Here is an 18,428-nt window from a genome sequence, read left to right on the forward strand (position 1 = left end):
ATATTATAGAGAACAAATTTATAAAATAAGTTTTATTGATGGATAATATATTTACACTTATAGTACTGTGTCAATTTCTTACTAAACAAATATACGTATTATATAAAAACACTTATAATACATTTATTTTGCATGAATACAAATTTATCATAGTATTACTATAAATAATAATTATAATAAAAAATATATAGCTAAAACCAATAATTATTCATTAAAAGGTATTATTTTCCAACTTGGTTATTTGCTAGGAACGTCATTGGGCTTTACATGGAATGTTACATATCGGTCCAATTAGGGTTCTGACCAACTAAATGGGCTTTCAGTTCACTGAAAATTAACCCGCCTTGGAAACAGTTCATTGCAAGGCTCTATTGACAGGGTACTGAGACACGTTCCACTATTCGCCGGGATGATCTAGTAATTTTGAGATCCGGTGAAATACTTCTTGTACATTTTCTTAAGAATGGGGGTGATCGTCGAGAGCAATGTTTGGGAGCCAAATCCAGCCCTGTGTTTATTCTTCTTCATATCATGTTGCTTGTCAATCTACTATTTGCCAAACAGCACCAGAAGTTCCGCCATTTTCGATCACGCACCTTCGTCTTCCTTCATTCGTTTCCAGAGAAGTTTCCTTTTACTCTATTCGCTTTCTTCAGGTGACGTTGTTTTCCGAGTTGTTTTGTCTGACCATTGAATGTATTATCAGGAAATGTCAGTGTGCTAATTAACTCATAGAATCTACTTGCTGCTAAAATTGGTGCTAAGTAGTAAACTTTACATGTTTCCCTGTTTGTTGACTGTCACATTTCCTCTATTTCTAATGTTTGATATTTACCTTCTTTTTTGTCCAAGGAGAAAAAATGAAACTTCTAGCAGGTTCTGGATGTGTAAATTTTAACTTGGAAATGAAATGAATTAAACTAGTCTGACTTAGCTCTAAAAATGGTCAAGTTGAAGTCTCAAACTAATTGGATAGATGGACTATCGCTTAATTTGTACGTTGCTACATTGAGCATTTTATCTAGTTAGATATTTCTTTCATTTGTGGATCACTCAGATGAACGGAGTTCTCAAAAGTGGAGTATCCTGTAGTTATAGTAGAGTAATAAACATCTATACAAATTTATATCAATCAAATTCAAAAGTTTATTCAAGACTCAATGAAGCTATTCTAACAGATGGAGTTATGTGTTAATAGGGGAACTTTACATCGAACGTGGAGTGTGAATTGAGATACTGATACAAGTTCCTCCCTTTGTAATCTGTTTATTAGCATATTATGCTAAGGCTGAGCTGACACCACAGAGTTGTCAATTATTAATTTAACTTGATAGAGATATGGTAATTACTGATCATAGAGCATGTGTTAAGGTGTACACGCAAATCACATATTGCATCAAAAAAAGGCATGCTTCCCTTTTTTATTATGTCCTCGATATATAAGTGTGTCCTTTTTATGATTGCTTTGATTCAAAATCATTTATTTATTTATTTTAACTTTTTACAGTAATGGAAGGCTTGTTGGCTGTATTTGGAGAGTACGACTTGGCGTTCCATGGCATTAGTAGGGAGCAGATGGTCATCTCTCTATGTATTGGATACACAACTGCTCTCTTTGTTGGTACCTTTTTGGGCATGCTCTCAGATTTGATGTAAGGGTACTCTGCCTAGTTTTCTGTGTTTACCATGTTCCATCTCTATTTGCATAACCATTATGGTATACTGCAAGTTGCCATTTTCATTCTTTTGGAGTTCCATAAATCATAAATTCAAATTTTTAGACTAAGATTATTTGGTTCAACTTCGAAATGAAATAGAACTTCCATTTTGGGAGAGATGAAGTATCAATCTGATCTACGTTCCTTTGATGCATTCTTTTTGGACTATGAGATCATTTTTCCTCTGAACTGTCCAACAAAGGTTGAACTTGAAGCTATGTGTTTGACCAGAATATGTTTCAAAGTACTAAATGGTATTGGGTCATGATGATTATCATTATTATTTTCAATCGTTTATCGTTCTCAAAATTGTGATGGAGCTCCATAAGATAAATCATTTTTTTGATAAGTCAAGAATACTGTTACAAAATGTACATAGTCATATCTACTCATAGCATAATTATAGGTAGAGATCTTTAGGGATCTTAGAGATATTTAGGGATATTTTCTGATTTTATTTCTTTAGATAGATTTACATGTACACCTACAAATAGCTCTTATTCTTGGAATAATAGAACAAGGAAATTGGTCCATTGTCTCTATATTTTACATGGTATCAGAGCATTATATGTTCTTTGTCAGTCAGAAAGCTCACCGGAGCTTGCCGGAATCTGGTCAGTGTCCGTGAATGAAATTAGTGAGCTAAAATTTAGTTTCTGCCACGCGTGAGTGGACCAAACTTGGTCCGGCTTTCTTTTCCAGCGTCGGCTTGTCATTTCTGGCTGATTGGTGGTGATCCCCTAATTATAGGACCAATTTTTCCGAGAAGAAAACCCTCCAAACAGAATCTGTGGACCCTCTTTGGTCAGGTTTGAGACTTCTCTATTTGTTGCTAATTATACTTGATTATGGAAATTGTGTATGAGTGCAGCAGTGAAATTGTTGCTTGATCAACTTGTGAGTTGATATTGTTTGTTGGAGGCGATTTGAAGCTTATTTGGGAAATTATTTCCAGAGGGCCATCGAGTTTGGCTACTGTCAGTTTCTTTTTTTTTGTGTTTTTAGGCTGCTGTTTGTTTGTTTGGGGATTTTGAAACACTTCCAAATATAGTTGGTAAAATGACAGATCGGTCAAAAGTTGCTGCTTCACGTTCATTATCCGACAAAATGGTTTTGGTTTCGGTTGAGGAGTTTGCCAAATTTTCTCAATATCAGGAATCTTTGAAGGAATCCGCTTTTGTTAATTCCTTTGTTAGGTCAAATAAAACATGTCTTATCAGCTCTTCTAATAAATGGGTAAACGATTCAGGTGCTACAAATCAGATGACAGGGAATCCTAATATTTTCTCTAGCTTTAGATCACACAAAGCAGCCTCTCCTGTTACTGTAGCTGATGGATCAACTTGTAATAGCGTTGGATTCGGTACTGTTCAACCAACCTCGTCTATTACTCTGTCATCTGTACTAAGTCTACCAAAATTGGCGTTTAATCTGATTTCTGTTACTAAAGTTACGAGAGAACTTAATTGTTATTTCTCGTTCTTTCCCGATTATTGTTTGTTTCGTGATCTTATAACAAATCAGGTTATTGGTAAAGGACATGTTTCTGATGACCTTTATATCCTTGATGAGTGGGAGTCTCCATCCATTGCCTGCTCTAGTGTCGTGTCTCCATTTGAGGCACATTGTCGACTGGGACATCCTTCGTTACCTTTGTTGAAAAAGCTTTGCCCTCAATTTTAGAATATTTCCTCATTGGAATGTGAGTCATGCCAATTTGCAAAACATCATCGCATCTCATTAGGTCCAAGGGTTAATAAGAGAGTCGAGTCAGCTTTTGAGTTAGTTCATTCTGATGTTTGGGGACCATGTCCTGTTGTTTCCAAAACTGGGCATAAATATTTTGTCACTTTTGTAGATGATTTTTCTCGAATGACTTGGATATACTTTATGAAGAGCAGATCTGAAGTGTTCACTCACTTTTCTGCCTTTTGTGCTGAAGTCAAAACTCAATTTGATGCCAAAGTGCGTATTCTAAGGAGTGATAATGCTAAAGAATATATGTCAGAATTATTTAGGTCCTACACGAGACAACATGGTATTCTCCATCAATCTTCATGCGTTGATACACCCTCTCAAAATGGAGTTGTCGAGAGAAAGAATAGGCATCTACTTGAGACAGCTCGGGCACTGCTATTCCAAATGAAGGTTCCTAAGCAATTTTGGGCTGATGCCATCTTTACTACTTGTTTTCTCATCAATCGCATGCCATCAACTGTATTGGTCGGTAATACGCCGTATAATATTCTTTTTCCAAACAAATCATTATTCCCCGTGGAACCTAAGGTGTTTGGAAGCACATGTTATGTTCGAGATATTCGACCATTTATTACCAAGTTGGATCCTAAAGCATTGTGTTTTCTTGGGCTATTCTCGCTTTCAGAAGGGGTATCAGTGTTATTCTACTGAACTTGGTAAATATTTAGTATCAACTGATGTGGTATTTTCAGAGACTACACCATTCTTTTATGCACCTCCAAATTCTACAAGTCAGGAGGAGGAAGATGAGTGGTTAGCCTATCAGGTTACTTGTGTTGTAACAGAACAATCAACTGATATTGTTCCTCTATCTCCTAGTTCTTTTATTGAGCATCAATCGACCATTGTGCCGTCACAACCTACTCAATCTGCACCAGCAAGACCACCAATTGTTCAAGTTTACTCAAAGAGGCGAGAGATTAACGATACATACCCTACATCAACTCCATCATCAGATCCTTCTCCATTTGATCCTTCAGAAAGTTTGGACCTTCCTATTGCTCTTCGGAAAGGTACACGTCAGTGTAAATCCACATATTCCATAGCTAACTTTGTTTCTTATGATCACTTATCTCCTGCATCTAGTTGTTTGGTTGGCTCTCTAGACGCTGTGACTATCCCTAAAACAGTAAAAGAAGCCTTGAATCATTCTGGATAGCATAATGCAATGCTTGAAGAGATACATGCTCTAGATGAAAATCATACTTGGGATTTGGTGGATAATGCAATGCTTGTTGTTGTTGTTGTTGGATTTGGTGGATCTACCCAAGGGAAAGAAAGCAGTAGGATGCAAATGAGTTTTTACCGTCAAAGTCAATCTTGATGGTTCTATTGCAAGACTTAAGGCTAGACTTGTGGCTAAAGGCTATGCTCAGACTTATGGGGTAGATTATTCTGACACTTTCTCCCCCGTAGCTAAGCTCACCTCTGTTCGTTTGTTTATTTCCTTGGCTGCTTCTCAACATTGGCCTTTACATCAACTGGATATCAAGAATGCTTTCCTTTATGGTGATCTACATGAGGAGGTGTATATGGAGCAACCATCTGGGTTTGTTGCTCAGGGGGAGTATGGAAAAGTTTGTCATCTAAGAAAATCTCTATATGGTCTAAAGCAGAGTCCTCGTGCATTGTTTGGAAAATTTAGAGATGTAGTTCAAGAATTTGGGTTGAAGAAGAGCAAGTGTGATCACTCAGTCTTTTACTGACAATCAATGATTGGTATTATTCTTCTAGTTGTCTATGTTGATGATATTGTGATTACAGGAGATGATACTGGAATTTCTTCTCTCAAGCAGTTTTTACATGCCAAGTTTCATACCAAAGACTTGGGACAACTGAAATACTTCTTAGGTGTAGAAGTAGCCAGAAGCAAGAATGGGATTTTCTTATCTCAAAGAAAGTATGTACTTGACCTACTTGCAGAAACTGGTAAGTTGGGAGCAAAACCGTGTGGCATACCAATGGCTCCTAATGCACATCTTACTAAGGATGATGCTGAACCTTTTGATGATCCAGAAAGATACAGAAGGTTGGTTGGGAAACTAAATTACCTTACTGTGACTTGTCCAGATATTGCCTATGCAGTTAGTATTGTTAGTCAATTTATGTCTATACCAACAGTCAAACATTGGGCTGCCTTGGAACAAATTCTATGTTATTTGAAAGGAGCCCTTTGCCTTGGCATATTGTATAGCGACCACAGACATACTCGTGTTGAATGCTTTGCAGATGCAGATTGGGCAGGATCAAGAATTGATAGAAGATCGACTACTGGCTATTGCGTCTTTGTTGGTGGAAATCTAGTATCTTGGAGGAGTAAGAAACAAAATGTTGTATCTAGATCTAGTGCAGAGTCCGAGTATAGAGCTATGGCTCAGTCCACATGTGAAATACTATGGATACAACACCTTTTAGCTGAGGTTGGTTTGAATCCTTCTTTTCCAACAAAACTTTGGTGTGATAATCAGGTTGCTCTACACATTGCCTCAAATCCAGTGTATCATGAACGGACAAAACATATTGAGGTCGATTGTCACTTTGTCCGTGAGAAGATTGAAGAGAACGTGATTTCTACTGGCTATGTGAAGACTGGAGAGCAATTGGGTGATATATTCACGAAGGCTTTGAATGGAACTCGGGTGGAATATCTTTGTAACAAGTTAGGCATGATTAATATCTATGCTCCAACTTGAGGGGGAGTGTTACAAAATGTACATAGTCATATCTACTCATAACATAATTATATTTAGAGATCTTTAGGGATCTTAGAGATATTTAGGGATATTTTCTGATTTTATTTCTTTAGATAGATTTACATGTACACCTACAAATAGCTCTTATTCTTGGAATAATAGAACAAGGAAATTGGTCCATTGTCTCTATATTTTACAAATACCATCTGTCAGACTTATCATTATGTTGTCTCTCTTCATGCAGTGGCCAGAGAAAAATCAGCTTGTTATTTTGCTTGCTGCATCTTTTTGTTGCCATATGGCGGAGGGTGACTGGACATCCAAGTATTTGGCTCGCTAGCATCTGTCTCTCTCTTGCCTCTACGATATTTTTCTTCAACTTCGAGACATGGATGGTTGTTGAGCATGATAAGGTTTGCCTTCAGAATCTCTGTTTGTTATTATTATATGATTTGCTATTTCATGGGGGAAGTACAATTATGAAGACTTGTTAACTCAAAATTCTTATCCATTTCTTAAAATGAATAAATCTAGGAAATCTTTATTGTACCAAAAAAAAAAAGATGAATAAATGTAGTAAATGCTAAGGGGTTAGGGTGGGGGAGTGTGCATCTATAGTCTTTTAGAGTTTCTTTCTTTGCCAACTACATTAACCTATTTTGGGCCTATTCATGCCGTAGCAGCATCTGTGATTATATTTGAACATTTTTGTCGCTTGGGGAGTCTTCACAGTCGGATTTCAGATTTCTGCATGATTTTGAATCTTTGATAGTAGAGTAAGACGAGTTATCCTTATAATCATTTTGCAGCTTGAGCAGAGGCAGGATTCAGTGAATGACATGTTTTGGTTAATGACTTTTGTTGAATCTGCATATTTTATTGGAAGCCAAGTGGTTGGTAACTGGTTAATTGGTGGTCATGAAAAGACAAGTTTGCTTGCTCCATCCAGTGCAGTGGTAATAATGGCTCTTAGTACTCTGGCTTATGTCAGCCGAGGATGGAAGGAAGATCCAAAATCAATTCTTCTTAAAGATTATCAGACTAAATTCCGTACATACATACTCAGTGGTATGAGTCCTCCATTTTTATTCTTATGTTCCTTTTCCTGAAGATATAACTTTCTGTCGTCACAACTTAACTGAGGGACACATTTCCATAGGCGAATGTTACACTAAAAGAAATATTTAATCAATTCTGTGGATCTCCTGATAAAAAGATTCTTAAAATAAATAAAATCAGATAAGCTTTACCGCTAAAATCCACAATTCGAATATTGGAATTCTTGGATAGTCACGAGAAATCTGGCTCAACTTATTTCCTTACTTTTTGGCGCTTTCCTTTCCAGTAAAAGGAGGCAATGTACCACATTTGAGTTAAAAAGAAGAAAGGGGTGGCGATAGAAAGAGAGGGGAAGTTAGGAAGAAGGAATTCAAAATGCTGACCACAATCTTATAGGCATTGTCAACCTTATTTTTCACTCTGTCTCCAATTTCTCCCTTATTCCCTTGACCAAAGTTCAAACTATGTGCAGCTACCTTATTTTTCTTGCTGTGATCTTATTTTGGTTGGTACTTGATCAACTTAGCTCAAAAACAGAAGTCCATACTTTAGAAGAGCATGAAAGCATAACAGAGCCATAAAACAGAGAGAAAGTTATCCCTTTTTAGTTAGTAAATACTACCAGAATGGTATATCAGACAGTACGAGTATAGTAATTTTCTAATACAAAATGAGGTTGTACCTAATTTTGGGCTTATATGTTATTTTCAATGTAATGCTTAAGATAATTAAAATGGTCCAATTTCAGAAATTAGAAGTTCTGCAACATCTTAATATGGTATGAGATGGAGAACATGCATCTGTAAGAAATGCTAATTTTGATGACATTGGGAGTGGTTGGATAGACTTTCTAATCTTTTTCCAATTGTATTCTTGGCAGATAAAAGGGTTTGGCTTTTGTCATGGACCCAAGCTACCATCCACTTCTCAATTGCAGTTTTTTGGATTACTTGGGCTCCAACCATTGTGGTATGATTTTGACAAGCTTCCTGTAAAGGATACTGTTTCAGCGTTTCTGACTCTCCAATTCCTATTATTGTTTTCTCATGGAAATGTATTCTAATAGGAGCGCTAAATTTGTTAATCTACTTACCTTAATTTTGAAGAGAGTAGTTGAAGTTATCTATACGAAAACACACCTCCTGTATTAGATTTAAAATATTGAAAGTTAATTATTCTTTTGTACTTTGGGTCTCAAAATTGGAAATGGAAGTGTGTCAAGGAAAAATGTATAGAGGAAATATTTTAGTTACTACTGTGAGAGGCCTTCTTTGGAAAGATTGATGAGATCCATTCTTATACCGAGAGAGAGAGAGAGAGAGTGGCTGTTGACTGTTTGTGTAAGATACATCAGAATGTTGACTGTACAAGTGCATTAAACCATCTTTCTATTATTGAAATCTATGAAGTAATCTTTTTGTGGCCAATATCTATGCCTCTCAAATTTTGTGAATACTGATTTACCAGGTTGATTGTTTAACATTACATTTTCTTTCCCTTCTGAAATCCCATCTCACCGTATTTGTTCCTGGTCCAAAAAGATTGATATATTTTCTCCTTAAAGTTTGTTTGGATTTTTAGGCAGATGGGAGAGAGGTTTTGCTAGGTTTGGTATACCCATGTGTACTTGGTGCGAAAATGCTTGGAAGCACTGCATTTTCCTGGTTCTCCAGTGGCCCTTTATCACTCCGAACAGAGGAGTGCTTAGTATATGCCTGTATTATTATGGGCTTTGTCACTTCCGTTGTAGCTTTTGATTATCAGGTATTTTACGAGTTTTCTTTTCTTCAAGCTGTTCAAATATCAAGTAATGTCATCAACCTTAATTTGTGATATTGTTGCAGGACGTTGAAATTCTTTTGATGCTATTCTGCATATTTCATGCTTGTGTGGGATTGGTTTTGCCTTCACTCGCCAGATTGAGAACCATGTAAACTATGCTGCACTTATAATTTTTTTATCAGTCACGGCTTTAATAATTGTGTAACTCAACTACTCAAGCATAGCCTGCTCTCTCATATATTTGGCTGGAAGTTTTCTTTCATTCAAGTTCCTTTCTTCCTCTAATATGCAGGTATGTGCCTAATGATCTTCGTGGAGGAATGATGAGTTTATCGATCGCTCCTTCAAATGCGCTTATGTTGTTCCTTCTGATTCAGGCATGTTCTGTTTTATCATATGTATTATTTAATCCATTATTTCATCAGAAGAGATCCTCTTCACTTATTATAGTGGATTTTATTCCCAGTAGAATCCATTTAAGTATATAGTGCTTGAACTTTACCTAGATGTTCTTGCTTGGAAATTTATAGTTCTGGTTAGTATCCACATCTTCTCAGTTAAGATAAATGCGACATAGTTTCTTTTATTCTATGTTGAGCTTCTAGATAACGGTTTACTTAATTGTATGGTACCACATGTCAAACTTCATCATGATATTCTTTTTTCTTTCTGCTGATTTATTGAATATTTTGGATAGTCTGCTATTTTGAATTTTGCAGAGAGGTTTCTACCAGAATATTGAAAATTCAACAATTATAGCTATGGCGGCTCTTGGTCTTTTTTCTGCAGCTGGATGCATGTATATGTTAAAGCGGCTTGGAAAGCAACCACACCAGAACTGGCACAAATTATGACCCCTTCCATTTGTTTTTAACTTTTGTTATCCATGTGGGTGTATCCTGTATTTAGCCGACCAAGTTAGTTTAAAGATAAAGAAGCTGTGGCCTTGGAACGTGATGATGGGTGCAAATTAAGTAACATGCTCTGCAAATATGGAAAATCAATAAAGAGCTGTAACCAGTTTCAACGGTCAGTTATTCTCACATTGCTTAACCAACAAGGTTCAGTGGAGATCTCACTGTGGAGTTCAATTTTACTCTCGAGACACTTTGCAGATTGTTGCCCTGGCAATGCTAAATGATGCTTCTAGTAAATTTTGTGGAGAAGTTTAATACCAGGGGAGCAACAGAGTACATGGTGGCTTAGTTTGCATAACAGCTCTTCAGAATTCTGATGGTCCGCGGAAAGTCTTGTTTCATATTCAGAAATCACCTAAGAGTAAGAGGAATTTCTCTTCTTTCTTATCATGTTTTCTACAAATAGGCAGACATGATCTCTAGATCATGGTGATATGTCCTTCAATTATTTGGTTGGATTGCAGATATTATAATTTGAAGAAAGATTACGTAAAAAATGATCTCACCTAGGGGAACCTTTTAATGTAAAATAAATTTAGTGGGGTGCTTGTCTTGGAATGTATGTGCCAAATTTCAGTTTCATTGAAAATGGATGAGGCTGACGGAGCTCTAAATTCTTTTTTTTTTTTTTGGGTGTGTGGGTGTTAGCAATTAAGTGATAAATTTGTTGAAATTGACAAGTTCTTGGCTGATAGATTAGAATTTTGAGGAAGTGGAATGGTTTGTCCAATTCCCCTTGATTGGCTCCAAATCTCACCCAAGTCACTCCAAATTGTTGGCGACTCAGCCTCCACCAATTGATCGACCCCACTAATTTTGTTTTTGTCTTGCATTGAAGTCTATTGAAGTTTGATTTGAGTGTATACTAACAGTCCAGTTGAAGTGTTGGTAGTTTCTCTTCCAGCCGATTTGTTTTTTAGTTTGGTCTATAATAGGAATAACTAGTAGTCTCTTCATACAACTGTGTTATGAAAACTGCGTTTGTTTCTGGTACAAATTTCTGCGTTTTAAAATATTTTTTTTGTATTTTTAAAGCAACATATATTCCTTTCATCCCAAAATAAGTGTTACTTTAACAATAAATATTTGTCCCAAAGTATGTCACTTTAGGAATACTCCCATAGTTCTTTTTTATATGTTGTCCTTGCTAATAATAAATGTTTCTTAATACTTGTCATTTCACAAAATCAATATATAAATAATACTGTTATTTCTATTTTACTCTTGGAGAGTTACATAGCTTTGAAAGTATGAATTTGACCAACATAGGGAAACTAAATGATAAACTCATGTTCCTTGGTCAATTTAATTAATAAAATAAACTATTTATGAAAATTGGACTTGAACAAAACACTAAATAAGTGTATAATGGTAAATTTACTTAGTTTTTTGAGGGACGTAAAATCTAAAATAGTAACATAAATAGGAACACAAGGAGTAAAAGACAGATAATAATGGATATGAAATGAAGTAAATTGACAAATTATTTTGGGATGAAGACGGCATACATGGAGTTATGACTTACTTTACACAGAATATACATTAATTTGCAAATAGCTTAGTACTTTCTCCGTCCACAATTGTTTGGCAAGTATACTAAAAATAGATGTCTAAGATTAATTGTCAATTTAAACAATCAAAAAATAATTAGTCACTTTTTTCCAATTCTGCCCTTAATGATTGTGTAGTTCAATTGAAAAGTTATGTGGACTTTTGGTATTCTTGATATAGTAGGGTTATCTTAGTCAAATTACACCTTGAATTAAATTTTCCTTAAGGGATGTGCATGATCTTACCTTGACAAACAATTGTGGACGGAGGGAGTAACATTTGAATTCCCTTAACTGTAACTCTTTTTTTTTTTTAGCGGTGATGTTTCCGTTTAACTTTTGCCGAATTGTATCGTGCATATAAGTTAAATATTAATTCTCAAAGACTATAGGCATGCATATTCAATAAATAAAATTAAAATCAAAGCTTGAAACCCAAAAATAATAGTTAATGTAGATTCAAATCCACTCAAAAATAAATTTTTAAATATTGAATTTGAAGGAAGGAAACACAAATTAAACTAAGTTAAAATGGCAGATGGGAGAAAGGGGAAGGAGAAGAAAGAATGAAGAGAGATAACATTTGGGTAAGACTTGCTAGAAACGGGTTTGGGTGTTGGGATGGGTAGGTGGGTTTTTTTTATTTGATAAAAAAAATTAGGTGGACCAATGAAAATTGACCATTTATTTAGTTAAATTCCATGTTATATTTATATTAACTAAAGGGCATTTTTGAACCTAAAAAAAACGTTAAAGGCATTTTTAAACCAATAGGTGGAAGGAGGACATTTTTGAACCATTTCTAACAGGTAAGAGGACATTTTTGACCCTTTTCCCTATTAACAATAATAAAGATTTACCAAAAAAAAAACCAATAATAAAGACGTCTTATGTCAATCATCATCATCCTATGGAATGGGATAGCCAATTAGTACTGAAATTAATGATTGCTTACTCAAATTGTTTACATATGATAGCAGTACCTATCGAAGTTGATAAACATCATCTATCGATAGCCAGCAATGAGTTTTTTGGATTGTCTATTAAGCACTGACCATTATTTCGACTTATCAATCATTCCTCTCTCTCTTTCAAGCATTAATGTGCCAAGCCATGTGCTAGTGTACAATTACAGTAGCATTGCTTTTCCAGTATTCATGATAGCTATGGATGAATCTAATTCAATATGGTTACCTTACCTATTACCTCAAGCTTAAGTAGGAGAGTAGAAGAAAGGTTAACTTTCTGACTTCCGAGTGAGCGAAAACTAACGTCAATGGACGTTACATTAGATCAGGACAAGTTTAGCTAACATAATAATTGCATAGACAAAGCAGAACTCACATCTTGACATGCTTCAATAACCACCCCTCTTTGATGGTTGAACTTCATGTTAAAAATATTTATTAGAATTGCTTACAATACTTGGTATAAAACAACACTGTACAGTGAGCAAGATATTGTACAAGGCATACATTTCTTTGATTCTTTCATGTTATACATAAAAAAATCTTGAAACCAGCTACCAACTTTTGTGCTGGAATGAAACTTAAAAAGCAGAAAACCATGAACTTATACATAAAATAAACAGAAGCTATTAGCTATGTCTTCATGACCAAGAAATTGCAACTGGACTACTAACCACATGCTTCCCATCTGACCACTCAATTCTACCGAATACATCCGTAGATGAGGACTTTGATGGAGCAGTAAAACTCACAGTATACGATTTCCTCTCATTAATCTGAGTGAAACTCACTGTTTCAGGCTCAACTATAATTTTCACTGAACTATTAGGGGAAGAAACAGTAACTTTGTATGTCCCAGCTGGTCCAACATTAGTCAGTGTCCGGCTGTACTTGATTGTGTTTGAACCGGTATCAGCAGGGAATGAAACAGCAAAGGAAGGGTAATTCAATGTGACGCTGTATTTTTTGCTTGAATCACATGTGAAGTTTCTTCTTGCTAAGCTATTGATTTGTGATGGAGTGTATTTCAATGCACACATGAAATTGAGGTAATCATCGGCGTTTATGTCGTAAACAAGACCTGGGTTCACCGCCGAAACGGGATCCACGTGTCCAGCGCCGTGATCGAAAGGTGTAGATGGCTTTCCCGTGGCGACATCCAGTAGTGCTCCGCCGTTCTTGTAGACGGTGTAAGCGGTGGTCATGAGCGCAGAACGAATGGCGGCCGGGCTCCATTCTGGGTGGACTCCTTTTACCAAAGCCGCTAAGCCACTCACATGTGGACACGACATGGATGTGCCTGAGATAATGTTGAACTCGACCCGTCTATCGTCCTCAGCCATCCCTGTCGGGCCGACGGCTCCGGTCCAGCCGGCCAGAATGTTTACACCGGGCGCGATAATATCCGGTTTGAGTATCTCCGGGGTGATTGAATTTGGGCCTCTGGAACTGAACGCTGCAACAACCGGTGACGGTTGGATTCCTACCTTTGTTCCTCCAAAAAGAATTTCGGCCGTTGGATTAGGATCGGAGAATAAATATTTCTTGACTGCATCGCCGGCTATTTGACCCACCGCCGCCGCTGGAAGTAAATGGGCGTCAGCCACTAGCTCCTCCCCATTTGCTGCGGTGTTAGCCAAAACCATGCCGGCTCCACCAGCTGCTTTTACCACAAAACCTTTTTGGACTCGAGCGTTAATCCCTCTGTCACACAGCACAATTTTGCCTTTAACTTTCTCAGGAATTAAGGTACCCATCATACAGAGATTTCCACTGGTTACATTGCTGGCATTACCAGCATACACCAAGGGAAGCATCTTATTAAGTAATGAATCACCCGCGTAAAGTGAAACGCCGGAGAAATTTTTGCCATTGCCAAGGGTAACATATGCTGGAAAATCACGGTCAATTGTTCCAGCACCGACGGTGGTGATCCAAGGTGCTTGGTTGGACAAACTGAATTGATTAGGTCCAGCATTTCCAGCAGAGCAAGAAACCAAAATACCCTTCTCCATAGCAGCAAAAGCTCCAATTGCAATGCTGTCTTTGTAGTAATCTGGTGTGCTTCCACCAAGTGATAATGAAAGCACATCAACTTTATCATCAATGGCTTTGTCCATCCCTGCCAATATGTCAGAGTTAAAACATCCCCCAAGCCAGCAAACTTTGTAGACGGCAACTCTGGCACGATAGGCCATTCCACGAGCAGCTCCTGAAGCATAACCAAAAAGGCTAGCACCCTGAACAAGTGAACCAGCTGCTGTAGAAGCAGTGTGTGTTCCATGTCCATCATCATCCCTAGGAGATTTAGACTCCTTGGACTCATCAATTGGTCCAAGAGTAGTTTCATAACCCCTAGAAAAATACCTCGCTCCAACAAGCTTTCTGTTACACATGGCAGAACTGAAATTGGTGCTGGACTCACACTGACCTTTCCACGAATCTGGAACAGGTCCAAATCCAGTATCGTCAAAGCTCTTTCTCTCCGGCCAAACCCCTGTATCGAGTACTCCGACGATGACATCACTCATAACATCTGACTCAGGAAAGATATTAACACTTTTATCAAGACCCAAAAAAAGAGGTGTCCGAGTAGTGTGGAGTTGGTATATCAGCTCAGGCAAAACAGAGAGAATCCCAGGTTGGGTTTGTAAGGATTCAGCTTCTTGAGCAGTAATCCTTGCTGCAAAACCATGAACAACGTTTTTATAAACATAGATCATCTCCGCTGATTCAGAGACTGATTTGAGGGACGCGTCATACCAGTGAGTATGATCATCAAAGGTATCTGGCATTTGTGATTTAGCCATGTGAATGATGTATGTTTTCTTCTCCTCCATTGCCACAGACATGTGACATAGGCACACAAGTACAACAACTAGAACTGGGTATGTAGACATTTTGTGTTTTTTTCCCTTGGACTGCTGCTGCATTAATAAAAGGGAATGGATGAACGAGTATTGAGAAACTTAAGGTAATATATATAGGAAAATTAAAAGAGTGTGAGAGTAGTGACTGATGAGGAGATGTAGATGTTGTTTTCTTTTTAATGAATGATTGGAAACAGCCAGCCTAGCAGACCAACTGATAAAATAAAGAAGGAAAAAAGAGTAGAAAAAGAAGGAATGCGTATTCACAGAAATCACATTTCTTAACGTATGTAATCAAAGAATTTACAGTACAAAATGGTAATGCGTATTCTCCTTTCATCACGTTATCTTCCATTCCACCTTTTTATCTTCTCTTTTCACCCTCCACTTTACCATTTGCTCATTTGCACAAGAAAAGCTAGAAAAGAAACAGAATTGTAAACTATTTCCTTTTCTTTTCTTTTGGTACTTACGGCCACTCAGTTTGGTTTAAGATTTAGAGATAAAGTGTCAAAAAAAACACACTTAAACTATACCCTTTTCTTGAGTTTCATATCTAAACTATTGAGAGTGTGAGTTTCGTATCTAAACTATCATTTTTTAATTTGAAAAACACACCTCTATTTTTTATACCACTTTCATCATGGTGTGTGTAATACGTAATACACTCTCTTTTATTTTAAAAAATCATCGTATCACACGTCATATGGACAAAATATTCAATTTTGACAAAAATTAAATAAATTATTAGTATTAGTTAAAATTTAAAATTTAAAAATTATTATCCAAAAAAATAATATTTCTTTTATAAAATAAAATGTAAAATATTTTTCTCACCCCATTCCATCACTTCCTCTCCACCCACCCCCACCCCCCACCTGGCCATTTTTTGTTGTTTAAATTTCTTTTATAAAAGTATATATATTTTTTTACTTCGTCTCCTCTCCCTTACCCCTTTTCAAATAATTTAGATATTATTTTATTTTTTTTTAAAAATAATTCTATTCTCCCCACATAATCCTCCGCTTCCAATTTTTTTCTCATTTAGTGTTAAATATGTACATATCGAAAATATTTTTTACTTACCGCCGCAAGATTTTTAAAATTTAAAATTTATTTATGTTATATTCGTACACTAGTAAAAAAAATTCTAAAAATATATATATGTACATATCTAACACAAAATGAGAAAAATGTAAAAAAAAAAAGGACCGGAGGGTTAAATAGAATGGGGTAGTTTAATTTTTTTTAAAATAAATTATTATTTTTTATGGATAGTAATACTTTAATCTTTAATTTTTAATTAATATTAATAGTTTATTATTTTATTTTTATCAAGGTGAAGTATTTTATTCACGTGGGATGCCATGTGTCAAGGTTTTTTCAAATAAAAGAGAGAGTGTATTACACACACCACTGAGGTGTGTTTCTCATACTAAAAAATGATAGTTTAGGTATTAAACTCACGCTCTCAATAATTTAGGTATGAAACTAAAAAAAAAAGGATAGTTTAGGTGTGTTTTTTACATTTATCTCTAAGATTTACTATATAAACGAAAATGATAAATACTCTTTCATTCTCAATCATAGATCTTAATATGGAATCACTTTTATTAAGAAGCAATTTACACTTTACACCCCTATGATTATTTATTCTCATTACTAGTAGATCTTTGATTACAGATTTCAGTTGGTAGTGAAATTCATTGCTCAAGTGGCAGTCCGATCTAGATCGTCAGATTAATAAATGTTGTAGATTTCACAAAGAGAACTTGACGATTTCCAACTTCCAATAACTATAATAAAAAAAAAAAGGAAAAATAAATCTTTACCATTATGAACAATAGTGGTTCACGGGTCCATACAGAAATGGAGTAGCTTTAGTGTTAGGAGTAACATTTATTTGTGTGGGAAAAAAAAAAAGGTAGGTGGTTGGTGAGATATGTAAATTCTAACTTTCGATAATTAATTCAAATATCTTTTTTTTTTTTTAAACTATTATGATGTTTTGTTTTTTGAGTTTAAATTATATATACCACCACAAAATGATATAGTATGTTATTTATTTTATTTTCCCAATTACTAATCATATTTGTTATAAGACAAAAATAATTATTGAAACTTTGTTTATTATAGTTGGTCTATTCAAAAACAAGAAGAGACAAGGTTCAGCATAGGGGCGGGGTCTAGTACCTAAACAAATCAACATTATTTAATGGTAGATACCCCTAATTATCGATGACTATTTTATTGTAATTTTGTGCCCTAATTATCGATGACTATTTTATTGTAATTTTGTGAACCCCGTGTCCCAAAATTAGTATTCTATTAACATGAGGAACATGAAATAGAGGACTTGTAGTGTTTGACACTACCTTTTCTAGTAGCCTTGGAACATATAATAGAATAATTTTGAAAAGAAAGATGTACCTTTCCCAAATAAAATAAGGAAATCAGAAGCTTTTTAGTTTGTTTTTAGTTAGAGTATGATCTGGAAACGAGAAAGAAGAAGCTAAATTCAATTGCTGGCAAGAATTATATAAAATTATACATATATAATGATATTAGTTAATAAACGAACCACAAAATGTACAAGTAATCTTCTAAATATTTTCTTCTTCTTTCAATTTAGGAAAAACTACGTGTATTGACAGTTGTATTGTCCTTGGAGAGAACCAAATTGGGAACTTGAAAACAACATTTTGTACAAGGCCTAGGAATATATTTGCAAGTTATCTAATCATGTTTTTCTTTTTTGTTATTTAAATGTGATATTCTCGAGTGTAAATTACATTCATAAATGTGGTGATGAGAATGATCCTACATTATATTGGGACGAAATCTTGGAACCCCTTATATGATCTAGACAATTCTTCTCCCTTTGATATAGATTTTGAGGTTGAATAATTTGACTCTTAAATTAATTTAATATAACAGACTATCAAAGTCAAACTCATTGAGTGTGATGTGGGGTCCCCGGACCATGTTGGGGTGGTGATAAGAATGATCTCATATTAGATTTGGAAGAGATTGGAGAGTTCTTATATGACTTGGGACAATCCTCCTTCTTTAAGTTAGCTCTTTAGATTGAGTCAGATCAAAAATTCATTTAA

At 35.6% G+C, this 18,428-nt stretch overlaps 2 protein-coding genes across 3 annotated transcripts; one reads left to right on the forward strand and one right to left on the reverse strand.

The window, feature by feature from the left end:
• Window positions 1–344: 344 nt before the first annotated feature.
• LOC125849085 (uncharacterized) lies at window positions 345–10,497 on the forward strand. Of its 2 annotated transcripts, XR_007444584.1 has the most exons (10): window positions 345–656; window positions 1,508–1,652; window positions 6,414–6,582; window positions 6,979–7,237; window positions 8,109–8,197; window positions 8,810–8,992; window positions 9,073–9,158; window positions 9,303–9,391; window positions 9,734–10,288; window positions 10,392–10,497. XR_007444584.1 is itself a non-coding variant. In XM_049529092.1 (9 exons), exons 1-9 carry the CDS (start codon window positions 464–466, stop codon window positions 9,862–9,864), a joined length of 1,344 nt encoding a protein of 447 aa, XP_049385049.1. In that variant the 5' UTR covers window positions 345–463; the 3' UTR covers window positions 9,865–10,497. The 2 variants fall into 2 exon arrangements, 1 of the variants encoding a protein (XP_049385049.1); XM_049529092.1 differs by having other exon boundaries at window positions 9,734–10,497.
• A 2,417-nt stretch (window positions 10,498–12,914) lies between these two features.
• LOC125846309 (subtilisin-like protease SBT1.7) lies at window positions 12,915–15,615 on the reverse strand. The gene has a single exon (XM_049525693.1). The coding sequence runs from the start codon at window positions 15,376–15,378 to the stop codon at window positions 13,087–13,089; it is 2,292 nt and encodes a 763-aa protein (XP_049381650.1). The 5' UTR covers window positions 15,379–15,615; the 3' UTR covers window positions 12,915–13,086.
• Between the last annotated feature and the right edge of the window lie 2,813 nt (window positions 15,616–18,428).

The sequence above is a fragment of the Solanum stenotomum genome, chromosome 12 (genome assembly GCF_019186545.1).
Source record: "Solanum stenotomum isolate F172 chromosome 12, ASM1918654v1, whole genome shotgun sequence".
Taxonomy (NCBI): Eukaryota; Viridiplantae; Streptophyta; class Magnoliopsida; order Solanales; family Solanaceae; genus Solanum; species Solanum stenotomum.

What these genes read in the sequence shown, in the direction of transcription:
- LOC125849085 (XM_049529092.1), top strand. Translation starts at nt 464, where the DNA reads ATGGGGGTGATCGTCGAGAGCAATGTTTGGGAGCCAAATCCAGCCCTG. An exon ending in CCGTACATACATACTCAGTG is followed by an intron (nt 7,238 to 8,108) that starts GTATGAGTCCTC and finishes TATTCTTGGCAG; the next exon opens with ATAAAAGGGTTTGGCTTTTG. An exon ending in GTTCCTTCTGATTCAGGCAT is followed by an intron (nt 9,392 to 9,733) that starts GTTCTGTTTTAT and finishes TTTTGCAGAGAG; the next exon opens with GTTTCTACCAGAATATTGAA.
- LOC125846309 (XM_049525693.1), bottom strand. Translation starts at nt 15,378, where the DNA reads ATGCAGCAGCAGTCCAAGGGAAAAAAACACAAAATGTCTACATACCCA.